Source organism: Gadus chalcogrammus, chromosome 4 (assembly GCF_026213295.1).
Source record: "Gadus chalcogrammus isolate NIFS_2021 chromosome 4, NIFS_Gcha_1.0, whole genome shotgun sequence".
NCBI lineage: Eukaryota > Metazoa > Chordata > Actinopteri > Gadiformes > Gadidae > Gadus > Gadus chalcogrammus.
Window position 1 is genome coordinate 16219373 of NC_079415.1, and position 14411 is coordinate 16233783.

The 14411-nt window shown below is 45.2% G+C and overlaps 2 protein-coding genes across 2 annotated transcripts; one reads left to right on the forward strand and one right to left on the reverse strand.

Annotated features, from left to right (window-relative positions):
• Nucleotides 1-245: 245 nt before the first annotated feature.
• Nucleotides 246-6622, reverse strand: enc1 (ectodermal-neural cortex 1). Its single transcript, XM_056589155.1, has 3 exons — nt 6337-6622; nt 2413-4232; nt 246-1185 (listed from the first exon to the last, which is right to left on the reverse strand). Exon 2 carries the CDS (start codon nt 4224-4226, stop codon nt 2451-2453), a length of 1776 nt encoding a protein of 591 aa, XP_056445130.1. The 5' UTR covers nt 4227-4232; nt 6337-6622; the 3' UTR covers nt 246-1185; nt 2413-2450.
• Nucleotides 6623-7574: 952 nt separating this feature from the next.
• Nucleotides 7575-13633, forward strand: LOC130380486 (beta-hexosaminidase subunit beta-like). The gene is made up of 14 exons (XM_056587710.1): nt 7575-7912; nt 8044-8192; nt 8609-8674; nt 9100-9146; nt 9322-9432; nt 9530-9631; nt 9758-9890; nt 10258-10438; nt 10668-10754; nt 11048-11120; nt 11241-11415; nt 11911-12001; nt 12110-12214; nt 13259-13633. Exons 1-14 carry the CDS (start codon nt 7659-7661, stop codon nt 13320-13322), a joined length of 1638 nt encoding a protein of 545 aa, XP_056443685.1. The 5' UTR covers nt 7575-7658; the 3' UTR covers nt 13323-13633.
• Nucleotides 13634-14411: the final 778 nt, after the last annotated feature.

Genomic DNA, 14411 nt, shown 5'->3' on the forward strand with positions numbered 1-14411 from the left:
CATCATTTAGGGTAAGCATCGCGTGTGTTAAATCCAGGGGTTCACCAAAGACCGCCGGACAGCAGGCCTGTTATCGTAGTTCATCGGTGGTCATGGTATCTCTCAGCGTAAGGAGGGCAGTGGCTCCCTTTGTAGGAAGCCAACGTGTGAATACTGCCCTCGGTGTGCACTAGCTGAGATCATAGCTGTTTTAAGCCGGGGGGGGGGGGGGGGGGGGAGGGGGGCGTTCTGCAAAAACAGCTCAACAGGTCACGACCCAATGACGGTTCCACAATTCTCAAACACCCCTCCAACCAGACCTCTGATCTATCCTCAACATCAGCTGGTGCTGTTGATCAAGAACCCTTGACCTCGTGACCTTTGGTGACAGTAAAACTATGAAAAGAAAAACACCCAGAGGGTGGGAAGACCACAGCCAAGTGTGAGACCCCCAAAGATCAGAGCATACAAGGACCTTTGCTTCGCCAGCGTTTGGGGGAGGGGAGCGATGTGACCACCAAGGTGGTGTAGCGGGGTAGGAAAACGGTACAACAAAGCAGAGTTTTTAAGAGTCCAATAAAAAATAGCGAAGGTTTTCTTGTGCCCTTCATGATTTGGCTGGCCTCCCAAAGCGTGTTCTGGAACGCACCCCACATCACAGCACGTTCACTCTTGGTTTTAATCCCTTCATGATTGAAATAGTACATCCGACATGCAATTGATTACGGTCTCTGAGAAGAGAGTGATTTTGTTTTGTTTCATTTCTTTCTTTTCATTTCATAGAAGAACAAGTTAAGAAAACAGGACACATCCTCACAAGCATTTTCGTGATTCAATGGACACTATGCAGTTTGCATGACTTGAATGTCGAAAGCCCAAGATGCAATATGAAATTTTGATTTTGCATTTCATACAACAAGCAGCGGTTTGTTTGGTTGGTTTGTTTGTGTTGGATTAGTCCCAGATGTTTGGTCAGAAATGGGAAAGGACACACAAATCTATGTTCAATCCTTCCAGGATTAAAAGCACAGTTCTTTGTCATCAATGTCCGCACATTGGAAACATCAAGTTGAAGTCAGGTGTCGGGACGTCGTTTGTTTTTTTGGGGGTATTTTCCGAACAGCAAAGATGAGTCATTGTCGCGCAGGAAGTTTAAGCGTGATCCTTCACAGTTGGAATCCAGTAAATGATGCAAAATGGTGGAATCTGAGAAAAGGAGACAAAAAAAAGACATAAAATAACAAATTACGCATAGAAAACATAATAAATTAATCCAGTACATTTTATATTAGTTAAATTGTTCAATGTGACTTAGATAAGATTGTTTCAGCTATAACTTAACTCATTCACACAATTAAGGTGCAACTTAATGGGAGGTGGCCATAGTCCATGATTGGCTTACTCTTGATTCAGCAAAGAAGAGGAGGAGAAGAGAGCTGGAAATTATATGCTACTCAAAAACACTCCTGGTAGCAGTAGAAATGTACATAATCGATGTATTGTCGTATCAATGGATTTAACTGAGCAACACTGACCATTCCATCATTTAAACATTTCGCTGATGTGCAGGTTTACCAATCTGAATGAATGACAGTTATGGTGGACGGTGGAGTCCTAGATCAGTTGGCTGATCTATCCCCTCACACATGAACAAACAGTAGAACTGAAGGATCACGGGGATGAAGCATGACTCAGGCAATCCATTTAAAATACAGCAGGCTTTAAAAGGTCCATCAATGCATTGTATACCAGTATGTGTGGCAAAATGTGATGCAGATTTGATATATATTATCAGTGTGTGTGTGTGTGTGTGTGTGTTTGTGTGTGTGTGCATGTGAGTGGTTGCCCGTTTTATTTATTCAGGGGGATCAGAAGTCTTCAGATGCACCTCAGCTTCCCTCTCTCAGCAATGCTGCGTGCTCATCTCACTGATCTGAGGTTTAAGTCTGAACTAGCGGGGTGGGGGGTGAGGGGGGGTGACGTGTGGGTGGGGGTGGTATGTGGGTGGGGGGGGGGGGTCGGCGGGAGGACCGGAGGTCGCCTGCGCACCGCGAGGAGCCCCCCTCTCATGCGGTGCAGGAACCATAGCCTCTTCAGGAGGAGCCAATTGAGAGAGGATTAGTCTCACCAGGATGCTGTCGGCTGCTAGTTGAAGCCTGTCTTATTGGCTAACTCCCCCACCTCCTCCAGCCTCTAAACATGTATTCCATTTCCGTCGCACTGTCCTTGTGCTTTAGCCCAACGAATACCTCACCAGCATTCACTCGACACCCCACACCGTCCTAGCATCCGTACCCACTACCAGACACTTCTGACTAACGGGATGCACACAATCGATAACATCTTTACATGTACAAAACCCCCCAGACATTTTGGTTCTCAATGTTTCACACGCCCAGCGAAGTGGGACTACAGAGAGGGAGCTCTTCTTACCTCGCGGGAGAGGGGGGCGTCGAGGGGCCCGCGGTGCTTCAGGAGGGGAGGTGCTTCCACGTGCTCACGAAGGCGGTGGGGATGAGCGAGTACGGCACCGTGGTGATGCTGTTCCACGCGTCCAGCGTGGGGTCGTAGCAGTCCAGGGTCTTGCAGCGCTGCGTGCCGAAGTAGCCGCCCACCACGTACAGTTTGTTGCCCGACGCCACGGCCTGGCAGCTCATGCGCTTGGCCGTGACGTCCCCCACCTTGGTCCACTGGTAGCTGTCGCTGCTGAACTTGTAGGCCGAGCACGCCGAGAACTCGGTGTCGCCGCCCATCACGAAGATCTGGTTGCCCAGGACGGCGGCGGCCGTGTAGCGCCAGGGCTGCGGGCAGGAGGCGGGCACGGTCCAGCGGTTCTCCTGGGGGTCGTAGCACTGCACCTTGGGCAGTTTGTCGTGCGTGACGCTGGTGCCCCCGAACGCAAACAGCTTGAGTTTGACGCTGACCACCGCGGCGTTGCTCACGCCCTCCCTCAGCGGCGCCACCATCGTCCACTTGTTGACCGCCGGGTCGAACTGCTCCACCTGCTTGAGGGACACGGACGGCGAGGCCGGGAGGCAGCCCGTGGCGGCCGTGTGCCCGCCCACCACGTACAGGCAGTGCTTCAGCTCCGCCGAGCCGTGGCCGAAGCGGGCGATCAGCATGGGTGCCGCCTTGGACCACTCCTCCTGCACCGTGTCGTACACCCACACGTCTTTGGACACGCCGTTCTCCGAGCCCCGCCCGCCCGTGATGTACACCTTGCAGCCGATGGCGCAGGCGCTGAACTCCTTCCTGGGGCTCGGGATGTCGGCCTTGGGGATGATCTCTTTGGCTTTCTGGTCCACCAGGTACAGCTTGTCGCACATGAAGGTCTGGCCTCCCAGCAGGAAGAGCGCGTGGCTGGTCTTCCTGGGACGGGCGCACGGGCTGTTGACCACGCCGTCGTTCTGCAGGATCTTCAGCTTGCAGCAGATGGCCTCGTCCACCAGCTCCTTGCTCTTGGTCTGGCTGTTTATCAGTGGCTCGGTGGAGACGTTCTCCATGAGGAAGACGGCGGGCAGAAGGGCCAGACGCACTGTTTTCAGAAGCTCCGGCAAGTGGGGGTGCCTTCCTTGCAGGTCGTAGGTGACCCAGTTAAGCGCGGCCTCGTAAACAAGTTTCTCGTCCTCCGTCTCCAGCTCCTCGTGGGACAAAAGCTGCACAACCATGTCTTTGGGCAGTTGGAGAAACTCCTCCGTCTTGCATATGGCGGGGAAGTTGCTCAGGCACATGCTCCAGGACAGCTCCGAGAGCTTGATGCACTGGTGGGCGTCGGAGAGCAGCAGCATGCCCAGGCAGTTGGTCGGGTGGAGGTTTCTCTCCAGGAACTCGGCGCAGGCGTCCCGGATGTCCTGGAACTCCAGCATGTCGCCGGCCTCCAGCAGAGACTCTGCGTTCTCCTCGTTGATGACCACGCGCGAGGAGTAGGCGTAGTCCAGCAGCAGCTCCAGCACCTCGGGGTGGATGGAGTCGTGGAAGTCCACCTCGCTGGCCTGGCTCTCCCTCAGCCCTCCGCTGAACATGGCCTCGAAGTAACGGCTGCAGGCGGCCAGCACGGCGCGGTGGCACGGGAAGGAGCGGCGCCCGGCGTGCAGCATGACGTCGGTGAACAGCTTCTGCTGCCGCAGCGCGTTGAGGTGCATGAGCACGCTGTCGGCGTAGGACGACTTGTGGAACAGGTAGATGTTCATGGAGCCCGTGCTGCCACGCGACTTGCGGTTTTCGTGGACGCACACGGACATTTTCATTGAATCCTGGAAAAACCAAACAAAGGAAGGAGTTTGATTTATGTTCTATATTTGCTGGATTAAATAGATTTGCATGTACAATACAGGTGTTTAGGGTATCATACATATATATATATATATATATATATATATATACACACATCAGAGTTGGGAGAAATTGTCTTCCTGTGTACTTCAGGAAGTTTGATTCAAGTTTGTAAGATGCAGCAGGATGAGGTAAACCAGGAAGAACCAAAAATCCTTTATTCTTTTCAGTCACCAGGACTTACAAGAAAGACCTGCTCACTAGACCACTTCAAAAAAGGAATTAGTTTGGCCTTATAGCCCTCTTAGCAAGACGGTGGTTGGGGCTTGCCTGCTCTCCACGTCTTCAGCGGTAACTGTCATTGTTCTTGCTCTGGGTGCATTCATGCCGAACTTGTCAGAGATTCCGGGTCTTTAAATCCCATTAAAATGTTTCTATTCAGAGTTTCTAAACACTTTCTATTGAGGAACATCAATAGGCAAACATGTTAAACATGGTCGACATTTAAAAACAGGGAACCACCTTTACATAAACATAATTAACCTTAACCTGATGATTTGACCTGTTATAGCCCCATAACAAACTATTATTGTTTTGCTATGTTGTGTTGATTCCTATCCTGCATTCATATGATTCCCTACATGATGAGATGATGAGGCCAGCTTTCTACTGCATCGTGATCATCATTTGTATATTGGGAGACGTTATTCATCATAATCCTGGTCTTTAGACTCTGGGATCTCAATCAGGCATTTTATTCTGCGTTCCCCCTTCTTAATAAAATACCAGCATTGGAAATACTTATCAACAATGCTAGCCTGTGACCTAATAAGCATAACTAGTTCTGAGATGCACTAATCAGGTAATACATGCATAGTCATAATGCTGCTGTCCTAAATAGGCTACACATTATTTTAGTTAAACATTGTACGTAGGGTCATTCAGGTATGACATTCAATGAATCAAAACTGTCTCTGCCCGCAAACACAATTAACAGTTTAAAAGCAATTTAGGGAATTAGAATGGAATTTCACTTAATCTGATTTACCATGTGGTCAGGGTAAGAATAATTATTTTGTGGGAAGAAATCCACACATTTCCACGAGCAAATAGTCTGGTAAATATAATACGATTATATTACCTGATATAACCTATTAGTGTTATTATAATTATATTAGGACACTTACTACAGAAACGGCTGAATCTATTCAACACAAATTACAATTTGTGAGTAGGCCTGCCTCAGCCCTTAAACTCTTTTAAATCCTTGTCTAAGTTCTTGTCTCTTCACTTCACATTCCTCAGGCATTGTCTTGAGTATCACAATAATCATCTAATTGGCCCTCAGAAAGATCTAACCACAGGGACGCACGGCAGCATTCACTGTGCGGTAGGCTACACACTGACACACACACACTCCGCCTCTTCATCGGATCGACTAGACGTGTTCTAAATCATTGCCAGGTGTTCATAGTGGACCATGGCTATCACACAGGAAGAGGTGCCAAGGGGAGAGTCTATAAACGAAAAAGCCCCCAAACAAAATGTTGCCGGTCTGGTATAGGAAGAACAAGACCGAATACACTAGGGGGAAATGTAAGCAATGCAAGGTTGTATTCCGAAACCAGCTGTCAGATCTCTAGAGGTGTAGTTAATTGTGTTAAACCCAACCACTAACGTGGTCATGATCAAACCGGGGACGCTCTAAGAAGCAACACGCTGGTCCACCTGATGGCCTCATGTCTGAGGGTCTGAAGATGTGCTTGAAGAGCATTCTTGGGTGTAATCAGAAAAAGAAAAGAAAAAACGGTGAATCGCACTAACGCCATAGATCATGGTTAAACGACATTAACCCTCAAACGAATATACACTATTCCTATCGAGTTGACCTAAGCCTTTTATGTGCTATAATGCCTTCTCCATACAGGGATATTTAAAGAGGCCTATAATAAAGGAATATAGATTACAAGTCTTCATTTGGTGAATTAAATAAAACAGCCTAATTGTTAAATGCCCTGCATTCTAATGTAGGATTGGATCAGATCAGTGCCGTGGTCCAGGCAACTGGTTGAGTGTGGGTATTACCTCTTTAGGTGAAAGCAGGAGGTCAATTCTGTCCGTCTTCGCCCTCGAACATGCCGCCTCTAGCAGAGCCACGATGCTGGTTCCGACGCTCTTTTGCGCTTGACAATAATCCTGGATTATTTCCGCTCCAGTCGCAAAATGAACATTCACAGAGAAACGATAGTAATCGTCTAAATTCGCCTTGACATTTGAGTTTTAGCAATATTTTCTAATTTGCCGATCACAAGTTGGACAGAGAGACAACAGGCTGATGAGGATGACCAGCAGCGGGCTCGTGTGTCGCTGCTCTGAGTGTGAGCGGCTGTGGGCTCCGTGCTGTGGATCAATGGGAGTGTTTACAAAGAGGAGGAGGAGGACCGCCTTCTGAAGCAACCCAGAGGAATTACTGGGGAGGCCGACTTTAGCCTACACATGGTTTGAGTCTATGAGTTAAATTCATACAATATTATTGAACATTCAACAACAACAATAACAACAACAAATTAAATGAAGATTTAACTACAATGTTTCTCATTGTAGGCTAAATTAGTTGCTGAACATTGATAAACGATTAAATTATCCAGCATTTTAAATCATATCGTGGGTCTATCTATTATAGGCATATTAATTGGAGAGAAGAGGGGGAGGGGTGCTAATTGATGTTGTTGCTCTGTAGCAGCAGGACTAGGCCTATTGTAGTCAAATGGTAAATAATACAAACGTAAAATCAACTGAATAATATGAATATTACAGTGCATGCCTGTATTGTATAGTATTTAATCATATAAATTGGTAAGTGGGGAGTATAGGTCTAAAATGACAATAGAGCCACCTAGTGGACAATAGAGTGCGGTTGAGATGTTATACGAAGCTGCTTCGCTCCGCCCTCCAGAAGATTCGAGGCCGGGAGACAATCGGAAATAACACACTCTACGCCAAATGAGGTCAAAAAATGAGGTCAAATTGTGTCGGAAAACATTGCAAATATTTCAACCAACTTTTAAGAGGGGCATGTCTATGCACATTTGTGATGATACGTTTCGACTCCAGTTTGCGTTCATACAACCGGATAAAATATTCTTTCACATGACATTGCCGGATCAATTCGCAAATGCGTATTATTTTGCAGATTATATTTCTGACAGATTAAATGAAACATTAGAACGCAACGCATATTCGTCTGGTTCACAGGCAAATGTACTGTACAACACGGAGTTGTCCATAACGCATCACCAGCAATATTGTCTTCCGCTTTGCTAAGCCCCTCCCACTTTCTAACTACACTGGATGTGCGACAGTCACTCTGGTGTTATTTTCTTCTAATTTCACATGGGAATGTCATCATGTTAGCTGGGCTGAATTTCGCTACGCTGTTGCTCTCGGTGGCTGTATGTCAGGGATCTCAATACAAGGACATTGATAGTGAAACCGTCAGCGTGGACCAAGGATCCACCTATGGTTCTCTCTGGCCTCTGCCCCAGCAAGTGAGTTTGTCTGAGGTTTCATTTAAACTATCGAGCTCCAGCTTCAGAGTGGTGGACGCCGAGGGATCGTCTGCGGGTCCCAGCTGCAACATTCTCCAGAATGCATACAGAAGGTAAGACTATGCTTTTTATTGTTAATGGTAGTTTTTCATGTGGTTATTTCTCTTTCCACTGTCTGATAAGAACAAAGGGTATTTTTGCAAAAATAGAAGATCCAGATGATATGCCCCACTATAATCTGCAGATATTATGAATACGTGTTTGGCAACGCAAGAAAGACTGGACATTTCAAAAGGAAAGCGGCAACATCAGAGTTGTCAGAACTACAGGTGTCGATCACATCAGGTGATTCGGACTGTGACGGTTACCCAGGAGCGACCTCGGACGAGTCATGTGAGTGACTTCCTTGTTTTTGTATAATTGCAGGATAAGGATACAGGTTTTCACACACACACACACACACACACACACACACACACACACACACACACACACACACACACACACACACACACACACACACACACACACACACACACACACACACACACCTTTTTCACAGGTCCTCTATGGCAAAGTCTCCTGCTGTTCCTGTCATTTTAACATTAGGTCGGTTTTATTAATGTCTGTGTCATCCTAGCACCAGTGTGGTCAATGTCTATTTAATGGACTAGTTTTGTCCATACTGGTGCACTCCCATGAACAAATCAAACAGACACATAATTCATTCGATTTGCTACGCCTGTGTTTATCCTACTGTGAAAAGGGCCCATTGTTAATCTGTTGACAACTGTTTCATCTCTGTTCAGATGAACTGACGGTGGACCAGCCGTATGCAATCCTGAAAGCACCAAAGGTGTGGGGTGCTCTTCGAGGTAGGGATTACTAAACTAGGACTAGGCCTATATGAAGTTGATAATAGCCTGTATACAAATGTATTTATTGACAGATTGCACATATGTTTATTGGCATCCACTCTTTCAGAGATACTGAGCAAGTATTTCTAGGACCAGCTTCTCAGTGTTTTACCTCCATATTTTATTTGTATTTATGTTTGCATTATTTTTGTCTGATTCTGTACTCTCACTCTCTGCTCTAGGGATACCTGTCTTGTGTTTTATTCTCATTGTTGTTGCTGCTATCAAGCCTGCATTTCCCTCAGGGGATTAATAAAGGCTTAACTTATCTTAAACCTGACCTCAGGTGTCTATTGGCTTTATACGTTGCCTGCAAAATGACATTGGACTACAAACACGCCTTGTCCTTAAAAACTCACGATGAAGCCAAATGTATTTTACAGGTCTAGAAACGTTCAGCCAGTTGGTGTATGAAGATGAATATGGGGCTGTAAGTCTAATATTTTGAGATATTTTCTAAAAAGAAAAAAACCGATCCTGCATTGTACTATTTATTTGCCACATGGCCGGTGTAATACATTTATTTTTTGTTTTAAATGAATCATTGAAATGAATCAACCTGTGTGCAGGTGCATTGGTTTTGACTCCCTCTTTAAACTTTTCAGAAAAGCATTAACTCGTCAAAAATTGTTGACTTCCCAAGATTTCAACATAGAGGTATCTTACTGGATACCTCTCGCCACTTCTTGCCTATTAAAGTCATCTTGGCTAATCTGGTAGGTCCAATCTCATAATTTTTATTTCATTTTCATGCTTATTCAATGTTTCAGTTTCTGGGTGTTTTCTTGATTTTTAAACTTCATACGTTCACAGGAAGCAATGTCAATGAACAAATTCAACGTGTTCCACTGGCACATCGTGGACGACCCGTCATTCCCCTACCTCAGCAGAACCTTCCCCCAGCTCAGCCAGATGGTCAGTGTCGTAATTAAGCACAACATATTTTCATTTTGGTTCATAACTGTATTTATTTTTTGCATCGGAAAACTCAGCTTTGCATGACCGACAGCTTCTTATTATTAATTTATTTTTTGCGAGCAGGGCGCCTACCACCCGTACACCCACGTGTACACGCCTGGCGATGTGAAGATGATCATCGAGTTTGCCCGGTTGAGGGGCATCCGGGTTGTCCCAGAGTTTGACACACCGGGACACACGCAGTCCTGGGGCAAAGGTGGGTTTGAAATCGCTCTTCTTCTCTGTGCTGGTTCTGAATCATGTGACAAATTACTCACCTAAATAAATCGTATCAAGGTTATAAAACAACCAAAATGATCTTTTGGCAGTTCTTGCACCTCAAAGACTTTCGTAAGCACTTTCGTGCTGCAGTCTCTGCAGATGCAAGATGATGCAATGATTGTGTTGGCTTAGTCAGAAAATCAGGGAAGGCATGATTTCATTCATTTGTATTTATTTCTCCAGTCGTGTTTCTGATTTCCCGTCTCCATGGAGACCCTAGTGGTCTTGAAACATTGTATGCTGCCCACTTAAATGGCCAAACTTAAAACGCACAACCCCCACACACCGCTTCACCCCACCAGGACAGAAGGACCTGCTGACGCCGTGTTACTCCGGCTCCACACCCTCTGGCACCTTCGGGCCGGTCAACCCCATCCTGAACACAACCTACGACTTCATGAACCTGCTCTTCAAGGAGATCAGCGAGGTGTTCCCCGACGCCTACGTTCACCTGGGAGGAGACGAGGTGGACTTCAACTGTTGGTAAGAGCTGAGGTTTAGTTTATTCATTCAACGGTAATTAGAAAACGTATCAGGAATGTTTATTGGTTATAATGTTTGGCCTTCAGCCAAAAGGCTCTGAAAGGTTGTCTGCCTGTAGGGATTCTTGCGCGAGATGTCTAACCCCTACCTTCTCATTAACGAACAGACAGCTTATCTAAACAAAAATGGCAGTTTAAACTTGCTTTTCGGTATTTTCTCCTCTCCACAGGAAGTCAAACCCAGATATTCAGAAGTGGATGGATGAGCACGGCTTAGGAAAAGACTACGCCAAACTGGAATCATTCTACATCCAAAAGTGAGTGGCTGAAAGTAAATGATATGAAGCATTCTCCACAGGGGACTTCTTCAGTGCAGATGTTTGAAGACATCCAATAGATTTTGTTTCATCTAAATGCACACAGATTCTGATTCATTAACCAACCGGTAACAAGGTTGGTTAATAAATCAGCCAGAAGGCTCTAACCATAATCTGGATGTGATAACAAGTGAGGTGTCATCATAGGATGTGAACAATGCGTTGCTTCATCAACAACCAACAACGGTGTCTGACCTCCCGATAACTTCATAATAATGATAAAAATATCACAGGCTCTTGGGTATCGTCGCCGCAACGAAGAAAGGCTCCATGATATGGCAGGAGGTGTTTGACAACGGCGTGAAGGTACTTGAAGACCCAATTCGACCATATTCTGTAATAAATATGAACGACGTGTTTGAATGTGGATGGAGTCGTTCAGGTGGGCTGCCCACGTGTACGTTTTGACTGCTCTAACCCCGGCAGCTGCCGGCGGACGCGGTGGTGAACGTGTGGATGGGCAGTGGGCTGCAGGGGGAGATGTTCAACGTGACGGCGGCGGGCTTCACCACCATCCTCTCCGCCCCCTGGTACCTGGACTACATCAGCTACGGACAGGACTGGCAGCGCTACTACAAGGCGGAGCCGCTCGACTTCAAAGGTCCGTGCTCCACCGTGTCCTCCCTGTTCATTTACCTAAAGCGACTCATAATGTGTACATTTTTCAGAAGAGGGAGAAACAACGATATATCGCTGTAGGTACGTGTTCAATAGAACCAAGCACTAACAATCGCTAGGTTAACCCATTCCCTGTATACAACAAAGCTAGCTAGGATAAGATGCTACACAACTAAGTACTATTTAAAATAATAATAATAATTGTGCCAGGGCATACGACATGCAATAAATGCATACATTAAGTGGCATGAACGTATGCCTCACGTACTCTACTAGGGTAGCGATGATGGGAACATGGCTGATATTCAATACTTAGTTGTTGTTTTTGTTGGCCAGTCACAGTGCTTGTTTTCTTTTATAGAAAGGCAAAGGGAACATGTTTAAAACTTCCTTAAACAGGCTCATGTACTGTGCACAGGGGGGGAAGGGAATCAGTTGGTTTTGAAGTTCCCCATTTGAATAATGACGTTCTATGCAGGTAGTGATGCCCAGAACAAGCTGGTGATTGGTGGAGAGGCCTGTCTGTGGGGCGAATTTGTGGATTCAACCAATCTGACGCCAAGGCTGTGGTACGCTTAATCCAGACTTCTCCCTGAACCCTAACCGCTGTTTCCAGTGAGCCTGGTTAAGACTGACCTGTGGTACTCATGTAATGAGTGTTTGTCGTCTGGCTGCAGGCCTCGCGCCAGTGCTGTGGGGGAGCGCTTGTGGAGTGCCAAAGATGTGACAGACGTCAACGACGCCTACAGCCGCCTGGCCAAGCACCGCTGCCGCATGGTGGAGTAAGTGACCTAGTGCTCTTGTGTTTATGTACTGGGTTTTAGGGTCGGAATTGGCAGGGACCTCACATTTTGGGATTCTGTAAAGATTGTTGATTATTTATTGTTTAATAATATAACTTTTCATTCTCACCGTGAATTGGTCAATTGAAAGGAGGTCGACAGAAACGTTGTACAAGTCTGCAGAATATTGGGTCTTAAAGTAGTTACTATAGGTTTTTGCTGCTCTTTTGCTGCTCTTTTTGCTTAGCAACACAAGAACCCACTGTGTGATAGCTGGTTACTGTTAGTGAAAGGCTATGCCGCATTTGTATAAGTCTGTGTGATGCAACAAGGACATACTAGCACCAGTAGCAGTATGCGCAGCTTCAAATACTTCCGGAGTGGGTCTTTGCTTGAATCTTGTTTTTTTTTTTAAAGGGACCACTGTGTAATATTTTAAGTAATTTATTACCTCAAATCAACGTATTCATTCATCAATAAGTCCTCATTGGTGTAAAATTATCTCTGCCAAAAATCTCACTTATCCTCCTGAGCGAAGAATAATTAATATGTAGTTACATAGGACGGGTAAGCTTCATGGAGGCTTCCATGTTCTTTCGGTCTATGTACTGCCGAGAGGGACAAAAAGCACTACGTGGTACAGGAAATGCAAAACGCGTTTTCACTCTGAGCCAGCGTGAATGATGACTGAAATAATTCACTATCTTGCTCGAGGAATAATTACTCATGCATCATTAGCTTACACTAATGATTCAATGCAGTTTGACATTTTTTGAAATAACGAACCTCATCATCACTTGAATGACTCGATGAGGTAGTATTGGATGTCATGACACAGCTTCTTGGCACATACTGCCCACCGTAGTTTTTGAACAAGCGAGCACTATTAGTTTGAATGCAATATACAATTGTACCACTAGATGGGAGTAATTTTTACAGTGTCCCTTTAAGTTTCTTAATCAGATCTTAGCTGAATTTATGCTTTAATTATCAGACCGTGATCATGACTGACATTTGTTTATGTTTTCTTTTTCTACATACAAGGCGTGGGATCCCTGCGGAGCCTTTGTTTACAAGTTTCTGCCAGCATGAGTATAAGGGCAACTGAAGTGTGGGCCTGGAAAAGTGAAGAGTCTACGGACACACACACGCACAATCATGTGTTTTCTTTGAAGATTTTTGTGAGATTGATCTCTCATGTTAATGCACTGAACCTTTTTTTTTTTTAACATTCAACCTCTCTTCTAAAATGACTGGATTGGATCCTTCTGTAGTTGTAATCTTTTCTACATGATTCCCGATCAAATATTTGCATACTCCCAAATTAATTTATGCTGGATCAAATTTTTTATATTAATGTTTGTATGATTCAGTATGAATAAAGTTTTCCTTGAAATGGTGAATGGAAAGTGTTTCATTTCACACACCTGTGACTGACTATCAGGGAAGAGCTGCCCAAATTAAATCTGATGTGTATGAAACCAGAATAGCTCCGATCACATCAAATATGTCTTAACCGTGGGATGTGAATGTTATAGCTAAATTAACTCTCATGCAACACACACATCATTATTCATTCATCTGAATCATGTGTATCATATCCCCCCAGGAAATATGGAGGGATTTAACTTGCTTTTTGAAATATTTGTATGTGTTCTGTTTTTTGCAACGGTTCAAATCTGATTCATGCAAGTCTAATCTTGCATAAACCTTTGCTTTTAAAAATGTGTTGATGAAACCAGTTTAATTTGGTTCTGGATGGTCTAGAATCTATACTGGTCTATGCTAGAAGGGTTGAACTGCTCATATGGGCCTAAATATCTGTCTATAGGGCCTAGGATGAGTTAACATAGTTGTCCCTTCAAGATGAGCATTGGGCCCCTGCCGTCTGTCTGGGCCCCGGTGCAGTGCACCGGTTGCACCGTCGATAAATACGCCACTGCAGCTTTTAAAGTTAAAAAGATAACTAAATGCAATTTGAAGGTTTGACCTTCTAAATGATGTGCCAAGGATGCAATAGAAAAATCAACTCTACAATCCTCCACCTTATTACAATGAAAAGAGTCTCTCGTTACCAATTAGTTTTCCTTTCGTATTAAGCTTGGAGCCTTGGACACACTGTGGAGCTCATCCCTGCAGCAACATCACAGACCTCTGCAGGAACATCTATATTTCTTTAATTGTGTTACTTCCGCGT

Bases quoted from the DNA above. Each gene is read 5' to 3' on its own strand.
- enc1 (XM_056589155.1), bottom strand. From the start codon at position 4,226: ATGAAAATGTCCGTGTGCGTCCACGAAAACCGCAAGTCGCGTGGCAGC.
- LOC130380486 (XM_056587710.1), top strand. From the start codon at position 7,659: ATGTTAGCTGGGCTGAATTTCGCTACGCTGTTGCTCTCGGTGGCTGTA. The intron at 9,433-9,529 runs GTAGGTCCAATC...ATACGTTCACAG, and splicing joins AAGTCATCTTGGCTAATCTG to GAAGCAATGTCAATGAACAA. The intron at 10,439-10,667 runs GTAAGAGCTGAG...TCCTCTCCACAG, and splicing joins GAGGTGGACTTCAACTGTTG to GAAGTCAAACCCAGATATTC.